This window comes from Aquila chrysaetos, chromosome Z (genome assembly GCF_900496995.4).
Source record: "Aquila chrysaetos chrysaetos chromosome Z, bAquChr1.4, whole genome shotgun sequence".
Lineage (NCBI taxonomy): Eukaryota > Metazoa > Chordata > Aves > Accipitriformes > Accipitridae > Aquila > Aquila chrysaetos.
The window spans coordinates 45838423-45857891 of NC_044030.1; the positions used below are offsets into that span (position 1 = coordinate 45838423).

Genomic DNA, 19469 nt, shown 5'->3' on the forward strand with positions numbered 1-19469 from the left:
CCATAGAACATTACGCTCAGTAAATAAACGGGCAAGTTGGCCAGGAGGGGCGGATTGCTGTTCAGGCATCTGTCAGCAGGTGGCAAGCAATTGCATTGTGCATCATTTCTCTTTTGTTGGGTTTTATTTCTCTCTCTTTGTTATATTCCTTTTCATTACTATTGTTATAATAATTATATTTTATTATTATTGCTAATTTTTTATTTTATTTTAGTTATTAAACCATTCTTATCTCAACCCATGAGGTTTACTTTTTTTTCCAGTTCTCCTCCCCATCCCACTGGGAGCAGGGAGGGATATAAGCAACATGGTCGCACTGGAGAAAAGAAGAATAAAACTAGACAGGACATTCTTTGGGATCTCCATCACCTTGCAAAAAGTAGGAGGAAAATGATAAAACCAAAAGAAACTATATGGTACAAGATAAAAACATGCCAAAATTAAGTGAGAACTAAAACAAAACAAAAAAACCATTCACGTGAAAAGCACTCCAATACAGCCAAACAACTGAAGGGGAGGGACATGAATGTGTCTTCTGGTTCTGTAAAGTCTGAATAATGATCATACAAGCACCCAAATGCGGGTATACATACAGAAAAAAACAGAAGCAAAAATCACATTTATGGATTCCTGTTCAGAGTTTTGGTTTAGAAGCACCATATCTATCACTGCAGCAATTGCATTCATACCATACTTATTATACTCCACAAAAAAAAAAAAATTCAAATTTCTTTCAAGCACTGCCATAAGATATGATTGACGTTCATGAAGTTTAGTTATCAATACATCAATATTTCAGATTCTAAACTTCATATTCTGCTTACTTTTAGTCACATTGATTATTAATGGAGAAAGACTACTTCACAGATTTCAGAAAACCTATATAGATTTCATTTCAGTCTCCTGGAAAGATGCTCATTCTCTACATTGAAAACTAAGCAGTACACTAACCTAGGAAAAACAAGGCTAACAAATTAAGTCTAACTACTCACGTCACATTATCTTGCATAATTGTCATAATCTACTTAAATGTATTCTGCATTTGCTGTATTCCGAATAACATTTGCAAACAGTAACAAAAGGTCAACACACTACACATACAGGTGTTCAGCCTACATAATAGGCTATCAGTAAGGAAGGGAATAAACTAATAGTCTAGGCTGTTAGGAGGAGGGAGAGGAAGCCTGAAGCTTTGGGTATAATCACTTCCAACTTGACTTATCCTATCATCCTTTGACCATATTTTCCACAGTAGATCTTCCTCACCAAAAATGGAAAGATATTTATCCCAGATCAGTTATTTTGAAGAAGCAGTATATGGAACTATTTAATTTTTGCCTAATTATAACCTGAAACTAACTATGCCTTACAAAGTATACATAAAACATGAAATACAAGAAAAATAGGAAGACTGTACGATGCACAATTTAATCACTAGAACTAAAATGGATCTGCCTAAAATCTCCACAACCTCACGTTGCAGTTATTCTTAGACTCACTTAAATGATGAAATTTTACCTCAACTTCTGCTTGTTGCCTTGCTAGAGTGATGTTAAAAATATCCAGGGCCTTTTCGAATTCCTAGAAAAGAGGTGAGAAATTATTTTTTGACAATTTCATTTGGTTAGATTTCACGGCTCAGTTTTACAGGAAATGACAGTAAACAACTCTTTCAGTGCAACCCAAGTTAATTTGCTCAAGCTGGAAACTTAAAATAAATCTGGAAAAGCATCAGTTTAAGTTTTTCTTCACTGCAGTTATTATTTTTAAAAATTATCTAATATGTTTGTTAATACTACTCACAGAGAAAGGTACTGATAAAGTTGCAAGTCTGGCCACTAAGAATTTTATGTTAACCTTATTACTGACTTAGGAACATGTAAACATTTAAGTTTAAGAAAATAGCAAGATGAACAATATTTCAGCCTTTAATGGAAAATGGCTAACCTCCAACAATTTTAAGATTTCTTCATTAGGTTTTTTTGACGTTATCTTTGTTTTATACATGTCTTTATAGTTCTTCACTTGTTTCCTGTGGTGCCGAATATGTTCCCATGACCACATTTGGAGCTTAGGTTGAACATTTACTTCAAGGATGCCATAAATAACATATTTCCACCTAAAAGCAAAGACAAATAAGTGTAGTTTACATTTCTTTTGGTATATTGAGAAGACACCTTGAGCTATGCAGACTCCCACTAAATACAACTTCAAGTTGTGAAAGAGTGAAATCCCTTGTCTAATATCACACTTCTGATCAGTAGCAGAACCTAAGGATTTTATTTTCTTCCACACAAAGTTGACAGGTTGCTATTTCCCCAGATTAAAAAGTAACCTTGTACAAAAAGTGCCCACAAATATATGCGTGTGTATGTGAGAATAATCAAAACATATTTGTAAGGAATCTTCTGAAAAGAAATCAAATCTCTACCATCTGTGTTGAAACGATTTGCCTATTTTTAGATAATAGCTACGTTCTTGTAATAGTACTTAACATATAATGGGGTGTCCTTCATTTCTGATAATGGTCTTTAAGACAGCAAATGCAGGCTTTCAAACACTGTGTTCTCACCTTTGGTTTGAGGTACTCACCAATGTTTTTTAATACTCCTAGCTTAAGAAAAACAAACAACAACAAAAGAGAAGACTTTGTTTCAGAAGGAAATGAGTTCTAATCTCCTTAAGTAAGAAACAGTCCCTTTGTAATTATTTCAAATTAATAACTACCAAATTATTTTCAAAGCCTGAGGTGGCCTACCATGTCTTGGCATTGTTGTGCAATGGAACATCAGGTCTGTACTTCCTATATGGCAGATTTCGAGTCATCATATCAATGGACTCAAGAAGCTCCATAACACTGAAGTACTGAAAAAAAACCAAACAAAAAAATTCAAACGAGTGTTACTTTCTGAAAACAACATGAATCAAGCTTCTTTTTGAAAAAGAAAATAATTTACAAAGAAAAACAAGACTAAGAAGAAAATTGATTCTGTATGTTCATTATAAAATTTCAGACTGCTTTTCTTAGTATTCTTGCAAACTAACTTTTTTACCACATTACATATAACTTCAGAGAAATAGTTTATACCTGTGGCTTATTGAATTCAACAGTTATATCCTGTAAATTTACATCTAAATCCATTTTCGGTGATGAAAAGTCAACATCAGATCGAGGATTCATAAGGAGTTTGGCTTTAGCTGAAATTGGGCGGAATACTAAAAAACAGACAGAAGTTGATATAAAAAGTGCAATTAAAATATTTAAGACTAAATGATACATAACGCATATCAGCTCAATTTATGCCAGATTATTCATCTAAAAATGCTAGACTTCAAAACGTGAAGACTTCATCAACACAGCTTAAAATATAACACAATCTATACTCAGTTTCCAGTTTCATTATGGCAACATTTCTGGAACAAATATTTGTGGAACATTTTCACAAGATTTCCTGTATGCGGTATTACATGGCAGATGTTTCAATTAATAGTTTATATTTTCAACAAATCTAATTTTTTTGGCTATGACATAAGCTGTTTATAGTATAAGATAGCTTCAAACATAGCACTTACTTCACTATAATAACTCCATAAGGATATATAATAATTCCATAAGGATATTTTTCTAATCTTACTGATGTTTTACACTGTTGTATTGAGTTTGTGTGGCAAGGTTTCAGTAGCAGGGGGATTACAGGGGTGCCTTCTGTAAGAAGATGTTAGAAGGTTCCCCTAAGTCCAATAGAGCCAATGCCAGCCAGCTCCAAGACGGACCTGCCACCGGCCAAGGCCGAGCCCATCAGCAACTCTGTGATAACATATTTAAGAAGGAAAAAAGTTGCAGCAGGCACAGAAATGGCAGCCAGAGAGAGGAGTGAGAATATGTGAGAGAAACAGCTCTGCAGACACCAAGGTCAGTGAAGGAGGGGGAGGAGGTGCTCCAGGCGTGGGAGCAGAGATTCCCCTGCAGCCCGTGGGGGGAAGACCATGGTGAGGCAGGCTGTCCCCCTGCCCATGGAGGTCCACGGTGGAGCAGATATCCACTTGCAGCCCGGGGAGGACCCCACGCCAGAGCAGGTGGATGCCTGAGGGAGGCTGTGACCCCATGGGAAGCCTGTGCTGGCGCAGGCTCATGGCAGGACCCATGACCCCATGGAGAGAGGAGCCCACGCTGGAGAAGGTTTGCTGGCAGGACTTGTGACCCCACGGGGGACCCACACTGGAGCAGTCTGTGCCTGAAGGACTGCACCCCGTAGAAGGGACCCATGCTGGAGCAGTTCGTGAAGAACTGCAGCCCGTGGGAAGGACCCACGTTGGAGAAGTTCATGGAGGACTGTCTCCCGTGGGAGGGACCCCACGCTGGAGCAGGGGAAGAGTGTGAGGAGTCCTGCCCCTGAGGAGGATGAAGCAGCAGAGACAATGTGTGATGAACTGACTGTAAACCCCATTCCCCGTCCCCCCGCGCTGCTGGAGGGGGTAGGTAGAGAATCCAGGAGTGAAGTTGTGCCTGGGAAGAAGGGAGGAGTGGAGGGAAGGTGTTCTGAGATTTGGCTTTATTTCTCATTACCCTACTCTGGTTGACTGGTAATAAATTGAGTTAATTTTCCCCAAGCTGAGTCTGTTTTGCCCATGACAGTAACTAGTGAGTGATCTCTCCTGTCCTTATCTCGACCCACAAGCCCTTTGTTATATTTTCTCTCCCCTGTCCAGCTGAGGAGGGGGAAGTAATAGAACGGCTTTGGTGGGCACCTGGTGTCCAGCCAGGATCAACCCACCACAACACTTTACTAAGATTTCTGAATAACAGCCAAAGTAGCAATTTCTGAGAGGCATTAAAAATTAGAAGTATACACGCATATTACATATACAAATAAAATACCACCTACCAAAATCATAACCTTCTGGAATCACGTTGTGGCTGGCAACTCCCTGTTTTAAGTTAACCTAAATACACAATGGAAGAAAAAAAAAAAAAGTTGCATTTTTATTTCATGATACAGTTTTAAAATATAAAAAGTTAGCATTTTAATACAAGTTTCAGGTAATCCCTCTGATACACAGTAGAATTCAAAATATTCATCTATGTTTTAAACAGAATAAGACTCCTATTTTTAGCTAATAAAAATCACTGAACAGTAAGATGACCATATATTGTGTATAATTTCGTAACTGGCAAATGACTTTTTTTTTTAACTTCCTCAGATGGGTGTTCTACTTCCATTACATAAAAACCTCAATATTTACTATTTTTCCTAAAAAAGCTATTAGTAACAAGACAATTCTCCAGGACACTGACATAAATGGAAGCAGAACTGAATGTGAAGCATGCTCTATGCTTCACAGTATGAACTAGAATACTAGATACATTATCTCATGCTTACTTACCAACGATTCATCACAACCACCATGGTAGAACATCTCCGATTTCACATTCCAGTAAGCAAAAAGGTTATCCAGTCGTACAAGCTGAAAATACAACAGAACATGTGTATTAATACGTACAAATTTTAGATTAATAATTTGGATTTCACAAAGTCTGGATGAATAAAACATTCAGCCTGTTCCTTGCAGACTATGCATCCTTTTATTTTAGAGCCTATACAGTTATGTATTTTTCTTGATCTCGCTTTCTGTGGAAGGAACTAATTCAGCTTTATTAACAATTCTTTCTTTAGCATACAGTTTACACTGTACCTTGTAGAACAACTTGGCAGTTTCATCATGTAAACATGGATTCCAATTCTTATCTGAGGTCTGAAATGAGAATTAAACAAAGTTACTCCAATATCTATAACACACCAACACTTTATCATCACTGAAACAAACCAGGAAAAAAAGAGGGACATCATCATAATTAAACCCCACTGAAAATAATGGGACGCCATCTTCTAATTCAAGATGATTTAGCCATTATTTTAAGTGGAAACTTGATAAGGCTACTTCCCTCCCAAAAATACACACGCGTACGTGCAGTGACTGGCAGGCTGCACACAAGAACCAAAAGATTCTTTAAAATTCTGTTTTCATTATTCAAACTGTTTTTCTTTACACCAATATTATTTTTAGGCAGGCTCTTTGGAAAGACATAAACAAGGGACTAGAATTCTTTTACAATTCTGGAAGTACTATTTTAGTTTGAGCCCAACAGAAACACTGTATGCTATTATACTTTTTCAAGGCTAATAATAAGCATTTCAAGAGTGAAGCAGTAAGAATACTAAAGCTTTTTCTCACTATGCAAAACTGTTTCGGGGAGGGGGCTGGCAAAAAACTTTCTATGTGCTAGGAACAAGCATTCATAAGACAACTGCTTCATTCAAAAAATTTACATTTACTTCAACATATTTCTTTAAGATTATCAGTTGCACAGCAAAAGCCACTGAAACAGAGCAACTCAGCAGAATCAGCATATTGCTACTACTAGGTAGTCTTCCAGGAAAAAATGTGTACAGACGATGACGACTACTATTAGCACTTCAAAGTGGAGCTTGCAGATCAAAGAACTGATCTCTGGTTTGAAACAAGATGCCATCTTTTTTTTTTTCTTTTTTTTTTTTTTTCTCTCTCCTTTTTTTCCCTCCCCAATATCAAGTAGTAACTTCCTCTCTTGGGGCTCAAGGCAATTTCAGTAAAATATTCATAGATCTGAATAGCCCAAATCCAAGTCTGGTACTTGGCAACCACAAAGTGCAGCAGGCAGAAGAATAAGAATTTCCTCCCAAAGGTCTATTTTAATACTAGTGCTTTATGTTTAATGGCACCCCCATCACAATATTTATGCTGCATTTGATAAACCAAGTAGTTACCATTGTGCATTGTTCATGATTACAGGTACACTTTCATTAGACAGTATGTTACCAGACAGCACAATAATACACAAAAGCTTAACTTAACTTATCAGTATACATCAACACGCTTTTTAGATAAAAAATAAAATTACCTGCAAACTTAGATTCTGAAGTGAAATCCCAAATGACAAGGGGTTATTCCGATTTGTGATCTAACAAAGCAGGGGGAAAATACCAAAAAAGGATTACCTTATGTTCTAAATTTAGATTTGATGTAAATAACCAACAATAAAAATATATAGCAAAGACCTGACAACTATATCTTCTTTGTTCCCAAACATATGCTTATAAATATCTTTATGCTTTGGTACCAGCTTTTTATCAGTTTTTTTTGTTTGTTTGTTTGGTTGGTTTTTTTTGGTTTTTTTTTAGACTATGAAATTTCCAAAAATGTACTAGGATTCTCTCAATGTGGGAAGCAACTAGAAGAAAAGAAATCTGACAGGTTCCTAACTTCATGTTACAGTGCACAACCCCTTATGTTGAGATATACAAAAGTACTTACATCATCTTCATAGCGAATATGGATGTTGGAAATTTTCACCTGAAGATTTTTGATGACCTGAGTGACTAGTTTTTCTACAAAAGTGTCTTGTTTCTCTTCTTTTACTTTATCTAAGTTAAAGGAAAAGAATTTCATATTTTGTTTGTATTGAAGTATTTTTAAAACTACACTAGAGAAAACAGTAATACAAACTTTATTATATGATATTTAAATTTTCTATTACATTGTACTGTAGTTGTATAAAAACATGTCCTTTCAGTATAATCTCTAACATTTATATCCTCAGACTAGATGGTTTTAGCTTTATTACCTGCTGCATGAAGAATCAGGTTGTTCAAAAGTATGACTTGTACCCACTGATACTAAAGATGGCCAATACATGTTTCTTCAAAGTACCAAAACTTGAATTTAAGATGGTAAGACTTAACATGTATCAAAGAGCAAATTAAACAGAATCTTTAAAAAGGTGTAACCTTAAAAATTCTTTGCTACTGGAAACAAAGTTAAGGCAACATATGACACAAACAAGCAATATTTCAAAAGCCTTATTTATATCAGATCACATCAATGCTTCAACATTTTTACTTTCAGGATACCTGTTCTGCAATATTGATGGCAACTACACCTAAAAATCTGTAACTAATAGGTTTTTAAGTAACAAGAGGAAAAAGGGAATCTAAAACACTAAGTGAAAATCCAGCATGTTTCTGGATTAAAATAAAGAAAGAAATAGTGTCACTTTCATTAGCTTTTTCCAGTTTTACCTTGGTCAGCTATTTTCTGCTTTGCTTCTTCTATCCTTTGCAATTCCCTTTGTCTTGCCTCCAAGAGCTGCCTGGCTTCTTTTTCAGCATCATATTTTATGCCTAAATACACAATGTAAAACGGAATGATGTAAAAAACCTTACACATTTTTGGAAGATGCTGTTTCAAAAGCAATAATTTTCTCATTTTGTTAATAGTTATATAACAGCAAAAAAATTAGGTGACAAAATGTAAACTACTGAGACACCCCATTCCCATTATCTAATTGTATTCGCTAGGAGTATCTACTAGGAATAAAGCTCATGAAAACAATATCAACCCATTCCAGATACTTCTGAAATCCCACCAATCTATATTCACTTTTTTCTCTACATTAACTTACTGGCTGTGGGCACGATAAGCAAATAAACTCCATCAAGAACTGCCTCAACAGGTTGAGTATAAAGGTTTTGCCATGGAATCTGTAGATTTAGTTGACCTACAAACATAAAAGAAAAAGGTTGAGGTATACAGTTAAATAGTTGATTGGAAAGAAAAATATTAGAAAGAAAATCAACATTAACCACCAAATCTCTGGACAATTATTATATTGGACAGAAAAAACAGTGCATGAGGCACGTGTCCTTTGGGTTGTTTTTTTTTTTTTTAACACAGCACACAAATGAACATGAGGCATGGTTTTCCATGAGCAGAACTATTAAATCTACAGGCCCTCTCCCTACTCCCTTGAATTATATTCCTTCTTCCTAACAGCAACCTCTCCCTCCTTGCAAATCCACTGCAGCACCCTCATAAACAAGAAAAGCATGGGGAGCTCATATATAATCACTCAGCTAAACACTCCCAAACCCACGATTTTTAAAATACATATTTTTCTTTCTTTTTCTGTCGAAAAGTCTTAAAGTAGTGCGTATGTTTCATGAACATGGGGACCCTGAGGTTACACTGTTTCTCATTCTTCACACGTGTCAATTTTAATAAACTATGAAATCAGTCATAAGAAAATATATACTTCCAGGGTAGATTTAAGGGAAATATAATGGCTTTAGACTTAGTTTGGTTTAACAAACCACTAACTTTTACAAGACAATCAATTTACAATGAGAAAACTTTTCATATTAGCAAAAACAGGTAAGAAGGACAGAAAGGGACGTAGAAGGCAAAATCAGCTGTGGAGTCTTGCTAAGACAAGGGATGAATCCAGTCCTGCTCAGTTGCTCATCATTGCTGTGTTGGGTTCTTTTCTCATTAATATTGAAGTGATTAGACAAGACTCTAGTATATTTTAGCTTTACTATCTCAGCTTAAGAAAAGGAGCTTCTTCAAAGAGTTTTTTTTCCACAAGAGACAAACTTCAGAGTGTATAAGGCATGCAAATCAAGGAAACTAGGAAAATTACTTGCTTAGGATGTCTAGAGCCACTTGCAAGGAAAAGTAGTATGTTTAGTAACTCCTGCATGGGTGCATGTTAAAATGTAACTTACCAATATGTCCTGCTTTAACTTTAAATGGCACATCCAGCTGACTCTGAAAGAAAGTGGTTTAGAACATTTAAGCTCATTTCAACAACTCGTGAAATGTTCCCACATAGGAAAAAAAGATTATGATAACCTTTACAACAAATTTACCTTTCAACCACTGAAAAAAAAAAAAAAACCATTCAATAAAATGGAACAAGCAAGTATTTGGTTACTGATCTAGACTGTTAAGCCATGCTAGCTAAATACATTCCCAAGAGCAAGTTTCTAGCTTCGTGAGCTATACGAAAAAAAAAGGTCTTTCAGTATTGCTTTTGACCTAAACATATTCTTTTAGCAATTGCTGAGAGTTTTAGTTTGGGGGCGGGAGGGGGGTGGGGGGGGCGGAGCTAAATGAAGCCAGCATACACCTTCACCTTTAAATTTAATCTCAAATTAATTAGGCAATCCACACAAGCGCAGAGAAAACAAAACAGTAATTTTTCTCTTAAAAATAGTGTATCCTAAAATAAGAACCAAAAAAAGCATGTACAACCCAAAATGTTGTTCAAGAATTGTTTTTGCAACAGTTTTTATTTTCACTAACTTACCAGTGCATTTTCTTTTATTTCAAGATTCTTCAGTGCTACAGCTCCTAAAAGCGAAGAAGCCAATAAGTAAAACTACAATAAGCAAAGTAGTAGTGGTGCACACTAAACATCCTAAAGTCTGAGTCAGTGGTCCCTGACCTGCAGTTCTTCAACTCTTTGCTATGGAAGATATGCACAAGCTACACCTCAAATATCCATGAAAGATGATTAAGAACACACAGTTCATTCATGCTACATAATAATATCTGAGATTTTCTCATGGAGCTTGCATGTCCATGGAAAAGAACCCATGATTCCTCAAAGTAAAAATGTTGGAAATTACTGTCGCATTTTCTAAGGACTGATTTTGAAATTAAAAGTTCGCCTCTTTTTCCTCAACCATCTGCTTCCTATGCTTGTGGAAATCCACCAACATTAAATTTGGAGTGAATTTTTAGCCCTCAAAAGATCTTACATATGCAAGTTATATTTATAGGCTTATACAAGTTCACAGGAAGCATTTCAGTAAATCTAATTTTTAAATGTCTTAAGACAACAATAAATTCAGTACTCTATAAACACAGAAAATTTGAATTGCAGGATCTGTTTTTACAATGTACCTGACATCAGACACTTGTCATAACAAAGGTACATTGGAAGGGACCAGGAAACTCGTAACTTAAAAACATGCACATAGTCCAAAGCAATGTCTTCTGCAAATTCTACAAGAAGGATGGAACACCTGCAATGGTTTACCATCAAATTAATTGTATAGTGTTAACACATGCACATGGAACAGACACCTGATACAGTTGAATAGGGGCATAAATGAGATTCAGGAAGCCAGAAGCAGATTACAGGCCTGGAAAGGAATACAACTTGAGATTGCAAATGATGACTTGATTGACCCAGTAATGCTTTCCTTTGAGGGATGCAAGTTAGAAATGGCCAAACATATGGGGAGACAGGAGCTCCTTGTGCAAAAAAATTTCTTGCAGTGATATAGTTCTGATGGCATTAGACTACTGTTCAATGTACCACAGACTTTGGGAAACTGGACCATAATCTCAAAAATGCATTCATTAGAACAGTTGGCTCAAGTTGTTGAACTGCTGTAGAAGAGAGCTGATCAGGTAAACTAATCCATCCATCTTGTAGTACTCGCAAAATATTGTAAAGTTTTTAATGATTTAATTTATTCATTGCAACAAGCTATTATCACTTTCCAGTTGAATTCTACACATCTGACATGTGCCACCATCAGCGTCTCCAGAGAAATACTATAAGCAGAAGGATGTTTTCTCAGAGCTGGTGGCTCTGCTTTTAAGCCTTACAATACACACATATTGATAGGAACATTAGAAAAGAAAAAAATCAAAGAAAGCATACTTAGCAGTAGTCTATAATTAATCTAGTAATTATAACTAGACTACATAGTCTTTGCAGGTAATAACAAGGTGGAAGTTTTTCTATACCACTGGGTTCAATTCCACTCTAAACTTATTCCCTGATAAAGCTGACCCTGCAGACCATTTTAACACTCATTAGAGAAAGTTTCATTATATGACACAAACACACCAAAAAAAAAAAAAAAAGCATTTGCTTCTCCAAGAAGACATCACTAATTGTAACTGTATTCATGGCAAGTAATTATAATGGTATCCAGAGCAAAGGGTCGGGTTTGTAACTAAGTTACCATGAATGACATGCAATTTCTGCACCTCAGTTGAGCCACAGTAAAAATGTTCACAGGCAAACTCTAAGACTATGTGACACATGAAACAGTTTAACAGGGTTTCATTTCTTCACTTTCACTGTCAGCTAAGTAAACATTACCTCTCATTTATCAAGGGTTTGGCACATGCCACACTTCAGCTGAGGCACAGTAACTTAAGCTGCAATAATTTGGCAGCCCGAATGCTTCTAAAAACAAGGTACTGCAAAGTGAGCAAGGATTATTATCTCAAGCAATTACAACGTTTTGTGATGGAGAACTATAGCTCATTTTACCTGAGCACATTGTAATGGCAGAGAATAAACAGGGTATAGACACCAGTTCAAACAAGAAGGCTTTGACAATTCTACATTGAATGTTGAGATTGGGAAGTGGGGTAAAGAATTCTTCACCATTTATTCCTACACCTATGATTTTATAATTAATAAGTTTAAAGGTTTTAGTTAAAATCCTTAGAAGAGACAGAAATTAGTAAAACTTCAATCATCCCAATTTTATACTAAATTACTGAAACACATTCACTGAAATACCACAGTTTACCTACAAAAACCTTGATTGAGGGTCTGATCATAGTGAATGGACTAACAAAGCACACAAAAGGCTACTACTGAAGCACTATGTTTTGTACATTTATACAACCTTTCTTCTTCCTACACTTGAGAGTGCAAGAAAAATTGACTAAACATTCCTGCAAGTAAACAAGAACTGCTTCCAAAGTTACCACACCTCAGCTAGCAACCAATTCTAACAGTCGTAATTCAAAATGCAGTAACTGATCATGTCAGTATTCTCTTTCACTGCCAAAATTTAGTCTCCATCACACTCAGCTGTTTCACTTGCAATAAAGCATACCTCCAAGTGCACCTGCACTGAAACCTGACTGTTCTGCTGGGGGCGGGGGGGGGGAAGAAAAAAAAAGCCCTCACAAACACAAGCAGGAAGATCAGGGAACAAAGGCCTGTTACAGCACATAACACAGCTACTGAATTTTACTGTCTTGGAGCACTGCCAGTGGATATTAATTGTAAGAATTTCAAAATACATCATGATTTGGTTATTTGGTTTTGTTGGGGTTTTGGGTGGGGGTTTTTTCGCCCTGTTGGGGGCAATTGGATGTTTCTTTGTTTTCACAACAGAAATGCATCCAGATAAAACCCAATTTGATGGGGTAAAAATTGCTCAACTAAGCAACCTTGAAAACTGTATATACAAGTAGCTGGAGTTGTATAAATATCTAGGGTTAAACATGCAGGCTAATAGCCAAAACAATAATAAAAGCCGGAACATTTATAAATACCTACAGCACAGTCTAGGATTTATTTAGGCTATATTATAAAGCAAATTCTTAGCTTTACTGATCTCTGGACATTGAAAATAATTCAAAATCAAACTTTTGTCAAAATTCTGGAATAAATAGGTTTATGGTTTTCATTTAGGTACTAAAAATAACTTCATAAATTTGAGTGCATGAACCAACATCTCCTACCAAGGACTTAGCTCGCAATAAGAGATCTAGAAAATAAGATTAACACTCAGTAAATCATTTCACCAATGAGGCCTGACTGAAATTTTGTTATGGATGTCAACAGAAGTTAAAGAGGGGGAAGAAAATTAACCCACATAAAAATCCTGCACATTTAACCTATGTATTAATAACATCTCTGCTGTCTTGTAAGGCAGGCAGGGCGGGGGGCGGGGAAGGCAGATGAGAGAAAGAAAGATGAAAGATGATAGGCATCAGAAACTGAAAATACCTCAGCTGGTATCTGACCAGTACTCAACACTCCTGCTCACATACTTTAACAGAACTTCTGCTTTTTAGCAACAGCACTGTCAGCTTGTGAGCCCCTTTGATCACTTTATACAAACTGCTGCCTTTGTCAGTCATTTCCTACTTGTCTTTGTGCTGTTAATTATTCCTGTTTAAGCATACCTTCTGGAGACAAGCTGTCAGCCTTTGAGGATCAGAGTGTCTGCCAAATACCTCCTCTATTGATATCTATTGTAAAATAGGTCATGAAAGGCAGCAGAAACTACTAGATATTATTCATCCCTCAGTAAATCCAAATTACTAATATGTAAGGGGAGGATTGCACCTGCTATACCCTTGCATCTGCTATACCTACACAAGGCAAGGTATGCAAAAGTAGTCGTCTTTTATTATAATAATATGTGTAGCCGGAAAAAAGTAAGAAGTGCTTGTGTGCTCACAAACTCGTGTCAATTATCTGCCTATATGATCCTACTAACGTAGCTACCCCACTAAAAGACACCACCTATTCAAATAACAAGTTGTGTTAATTAAGATATGCTCGAGACATTGCCTAATAAGTAGGTCTGCCAAGTCAACAGAGAATCAAGTATTTTAAAGGGCAGTACAGAGGGTCCGACCAGGACACTGAATGAAACGTTATTTAGACCCAGTCAAAAGAAAATAGTGGCAACATGGACTTTGGTGAAACAACTGTTTGGTCTCTCATAGTGTTTGGAAGCCTCAATGACACTTCACTTCTTCTCAAAGATAACTGTCAACATCTCACATGGCTTCAATCATTGCTTCAGGTATTGAAGTATAACTTTATTAGGTCTAGAGCATTCAAAAATATCTAACTTACTAAATACTCATCTAACCTGTTTATCTAACCCAAGTACTTACATGTTTGTTAACACAGCACATTGAAACTATCTTTTTAAGTGAAGACGAGAACAAGAAGAGGTTTAAAACACTGTCCTTCCCAGCATCAGCCATCCAATAGCTTTCCTTGGCGGCTGCCTACCACAGCAGCTTTTTATTCTGCTTCATACTAATGGACTTCTTAAGGAATATGATTTCCTTCCCTGTTACATCCTTTTCTGAGCCTTGGCCTTTCCAACATTGGCCTTACATGTTCAAGCTACCTTTTTTACTTGTATAGGTTGTCCCATATTCTCCTTTCTCCACTGCCTTTTATATTTCAGGTCATTCAGTTCTTGCAATTCTCCCAGCCATAGGTCTGTTTCCAGACATCACATCTTTCTTTAGTATTGAGACACTCTGCATTTTTACCCTTCAACATAAGGGGTTTTTTAACGAGGAGGAAAAAAAAAAATTTAAACATTTCTGTCGTTATTACTGTGTTCATGTATGTTGTTTGGAGCAGTCTCATCACACAACTTTACTACACAGATTGAATCTAGATAGCGTTGATATGGCATGCTGAATTCTCTCATTATGCAAAACCAGAATGGATGTTAAGCATGTTCATTAAAATGTCATTAATAAAGCTTCCAAATTTACAGAAGCTGAAACTATATAAAATTACATTTTATACATATATCCAGAGTCTACCAACAGGTTACCAGTGTTAATGTAAACTGGCTAGCTATAAAATATCACAAGGACATAACTTATTCCCTACAGCATCTGAAAAAACTCCCTTGGGTGTTTATCATTCAGAGGTAAAAAAAATACATGCCTTTTAAAATTTGAGATACAGAAACATAGTACCTGTGCAGTGCTAAGGCATCCAAAAAGCACTGGCTCTTTGTTACAGGGAGAAAAACTTTCCTTTTAATCACTACTGAAATATTGAATGGATTTAGGACAATTTAATTTCAGGACTACATGATTTTTGAAAAATGTAGCAAATTTATCATGACAAGTAAAGACAAACACTGTACAAAAACACATAGCTGTAATGGAAACGCTTTCAAAGCATGCAGACAAACATGAAAAAGTATTAAGTTTACACAAAATACAAAGACAAAAAATAGTACTATTTTTCTAAAAAAATAATTTAGTTCCACAATTTTAGTAATTAGGAAGCCAATAAAATTATTGGTAGACTTTAGATATACTGTGGGTGTAGGGATCTACTAATCAACGATGGCCTCCATGTAAAGACAGTAGTCTACTGCTATTACTACTAATAGTTACTGCCTTTTAGATAGAGGAATGCAATTTCTAGGTCCTCCAAAAGTCTTCGGAATGAAAGAAATAGTGCAGATGCACATACCATTAAACATAGTTTAAGTTGCAAACACAAGTGAAAGCATCGTGCAGTAGATGAGAAAAAATAAAACTCTACAGGTGATGCTTCAACAATACTACACAATAGTTTTGGGCATCTTGGAGCAAAACGTAGCTTTATATACCAATTTTCATGCTAAGCAAGTAAACAGACTATGTAGAGGAAGACTAATTTTATTGCAGTACAAAAGTGCTGTACTGGGGATAAAGGAATTTAATTTAAAGAAAAAATATACTAAAACCTCTAAAATATTAAAAATACTTGAAGAGGAAATAATAGAAAAATACCAAAATCAAGTTCCACATCCATAAAAAAAAATATAGCAGCTGAATATCAAAACTCCAAAGCAAAAATTAATGAGATCTATTTAGCTTTTTTAAAAAAAAGTGAAAAGATAATGTGCATCTAATCTGGTGGGAGTTTACTCTTGGCAGATTATGCATCTATGAGGCACCACCACCAGCAATCTACAGAGCTGGAAAAACAAGCTTTTACCTTTTTGTAATGTATAAACATTGCCCAAAACATTTACAGAATGTTCAACATTATACATTAAATATTTTGCTTGCCTTCCCTGAACAGAAAGAAGAAACCATGATAACTGAAGAACGTGTTAAGTTCACAAATCAAACAATTAGTCTGACACACTTTTGCTGAAAGATGCAGTAACTCAATCCTTTCAAGTAAGATGCATATAATCTGTAATAAATATGCTATATTGGGCCTTACTGCTACAGATCAGAGACTACTACTTTCTCTCCAGAAAGTATCTCTGCTGTTGCAGTGTTAAGACTCCATATAGAGACTGAACTTTGCCAAGATCCTACAAATGCCTTGACTAACTAAAGGAAAACTACTGCAGAGATTAAACCAAATAAGGACGCCATTTCAGAAAACAAAAGTGTGAAACAAAAACGTCCAAGATGCAAAAAAACTCCAGGAGAAGCTTCCAAAATCTGATTCATACATATGAGTACCTAAGAATGGAACTGTAGGTAGAGAATACCTCGAGGATGCTTCACACCCACAGACATATGAACACACATGTAAAAAAAAAAAACCTCACAACTCTTATGTTTGCTTTTGCTGATGCTGCAGACACCTGGAATGCACATTCGAAACCGAGCCAGGAGTGGTCACTGCACACGCATCTGTTAATTGTATTTGTCTTACTCTTTGTATTTGTCTCCTCCTTGCTTTGCCCGGACATACTGGAGAGACCTTTGTTGCTGTTTTCTTGTACATACGTTCCTAAAGGGACCTCAGCAGAGCACATTCAAACAGAATACTTTTCCTCCCTTCAGAGCCGGCATGCTTATTTATTTCTACAGACTACTGCTCAGCCCGCCTAGCAGAGCTAGGTCACAGCCTCTGCCAACACCTAAGACGGTCTCTATTCCTGATTCTTTAACGCCAAAATGACAAATATGCTAGAACTACAGGTAACAGCACCGAGAAGAAATGGCATGTCACTGCTGTTCGCTGCTCCCTTCAGCACACCACCGACACCAAAGCGCTACCAAAACCCCGGCCGTTTATTTTCAGTTTCTTATTTCCGGGCCGGGAAAAAGCCACTCCGTCAGTCAGCCCCACGGGTTTCGCATTCACGCAAAGCCGGGTCAGGCTCCCGGCTGGAGCCCGCGGCGGCTCCCGCTGCCCGCCCAGCCCTCCCCAAACTTCCCGCGAGTGCCCGCCCCGCTGCGCCGCGCGGACCCCCACACCCGCAAGCACGCCCCCCGCCAGCCCGGGGGAGACAGCAGGGCCAGCTCCGCACGGAAAAATAAAACCCACACGGACACCCGTACACCTCGAGCACTGCACCCGCCGTTTTCTTTCCCTTGTTTTGCAGCCCTTCCCGGCCCCGCGGCCGCGCCCCCCCCCCCGCCGCCGCCGCCGCCGCAAACCGGCTGCTCCACGCCCCCCGCGGACACCTCCTTCCCAGCCCGCCCGCCCCCACGACTATTTTTAATCTGCCGGGCAGGTGGAGCGGCGGCAGCGCTGCCGGGCAGGCAGCCCAGGGCGGCGGCGGGCGCGGCACCGCCGGGCCCAGCCGGACGCCCGGGGGACACCGCCCCGGCCTCCTCCCTTGCGCGGGCGGCAGGGCGGCCCTGAGCCCGGCCGGACGGGAAGAGCCGCGGGGGTGCCGAGGGCGGCGGCGAGCAGGCAGGCAGGCAAGGCGGCTCCCCGGCGCGGCCGGGCCGGCCCTAGCCGGGCCGGGCCAGGCGGCGCGTACCCCCGCGGCGCGGCAGCCCCGTACCTCCCCAGATGCCCAGCTTCAGCTGGGAGCTGTCCAGGTTCACCACGTAGTCGCCGAGGAAACGGTTCAGGACGTCCACGACCAGCGACTCGAACACCATCGTGCCCGGCAGTAGCGGCGGCAGCAGCAGCAGCAACGCCGCCGCTCCGGCTCCGGCTCCCGCTCCCCCACCAGCCCCTGCCCAGCCGCGGCCCCGCCCTGCCCCGCCCTCCGCCACATACACACTGCGGCGCCCCGCCCCCGCGGCCCGAGGGGGCGTGCCCTGTGCGCGCCCCCCCGCCGCCGCCGCCCCGCCCACCTCCCGCCAGCCGCCGAGACGCCGGGGGACCCATTCCCCCCCCCCCGCTCGCGCCGTGCGCACGCGCTGTGGGCTGCCTTCCCGCGCGCAGGCGCGGCAGCTGGGTGCCCGCTGCGGAGCGGGGGGGGGGGGGGGGGCGCGGTTTGCGGAGGCTACGGGAGCCGGTGGGGGCCGCGCGGCGGCGGCGTGAGGGGCGGGCGGGGGTGGGTGCCTGGGCTCTTTCCCAGGGCCGCTTCGTACGGTTTCCGAGGGAAACACGAGGGTTTCGCGCTGGCTAGCCGCTGTGTGCTTGTAAGATACCCACTAGGTGGTCCGAGGAGTTTAAATGTGGTAGCCATTACGATATTTTGAATAAATTTTTTCCCCAGGCTAGGCAAGTGTAGAAATCATTACATCTCTCAGCTGTTTGAAAGTGGCTGAACTATTATTAGCATAATGACTAAACCAAGTTGAAATTAAGATACTTCTGCAAAGAGCCTGACTCTCATGCCATTTTCTGGCTCGGGGATCTGCTGAATCAAACTGGGTCATGTTTGCCCCGAGTGACTGTGTGCTGAGGCCTCCTGCCCTCACAAGGCTCTTGTTCTGCCAAATAGCCACAATGCACTTCTTTGGTGACGGCAGGAAGAATATAATTATCTTCCAGCTTGTTCCTGGAACTGCAACAATTAGGTTTGAAATGAAGTTCAAATGTTTATCGATAAGCAAACCCCTGAGTTTTTATAGCATGTGGCATTGGGTTTGCATGGCAAGCCGCAGCAGACGGAGGGCGGCCTCTGTGAGAAGAGAGCAGGGGCTGCCCGGCGCCAGACACAGCCGGTTCCTGCCGGCTCCAACCAGCCCACGGCAGGGCACGGCTGAGCCCCACAGCAATGCTCGTGGCACCTCTGGGATAACATATTTAAGAAGGGGAAAAAACAACTGCTGCACAACAGCAGCCAGAGAGGAGTGGGAATACGTGAGAGAAACAGCCCTGCAGACACCCAGGTCAGTGAAGAAGGAGG

At 39.4% G+C, this 19469-nt stretch overlaps 1 protein-coding gene across 1 annotated transcript in view; it reads right to left on the reverse strand.

Moving 5' to 3' along the window:
• Positions 1 to 18344, reverse strand: part of VPS13A (vacuolar protein sorting 13 homolog A) — a 109834-nt gene extending 91490 nt beyond the window's left edge. Inside the window, exons 1-14 of the mRNA XM_030005170.1 lie at positions 18168 to 18344; positions 10187 to 10230; positions 9603 to 9645; positions 8501 to 8596; positions 8118 to 8219; positions 7354 to 7463; positions 6941 to 7000; positions 5695 to 5754; positions 5386 to 5466; positions 4887 to 4944; positions 3089 to 3216; positions 2759 to 2865; positions 1948 to 2119; positions 1519 to 1581 (exon numbers count right to left, since the gene is read on the reverse strand). Of these exons, the coding sequence (XP_029861030.1) occupies positions 1519 to 1581; positions 1948 to 2119; positions 2759 to 2865; positions 3089 to 3216; positions 4887 to 4944; positions 5386 to 5466; positions 5695 to 5754; positions 6941 to 7000; positions 7354 to 7463; positions 8118 to 8219; positions 8501 to 8596; positions 9603 to 9645; positions 10187 to 10230; positions 18168 to 18267 (1224 nt within the window). The 5' untranslated portion in view covers positions 18268 to 18344. The remainder of the gene's footprint in view (positions 1 to 1518; positions 1582 to 1947; positions 2120 to 2758; positions 2866 to 3088; positions 3217 to 4886; positions 4945 to 5385; positions 5467 to 5694; positions 5755 to 6940; positions 7001 to 7353; positions 7464 to 8117; positions 8220 to 8500; positions 8597 to 9602; positions 9646 to 10186; positions 10231 to 18167) is intronic.
• Positions 18345 to 19469: the final 1125 nt, after the last annotated feature.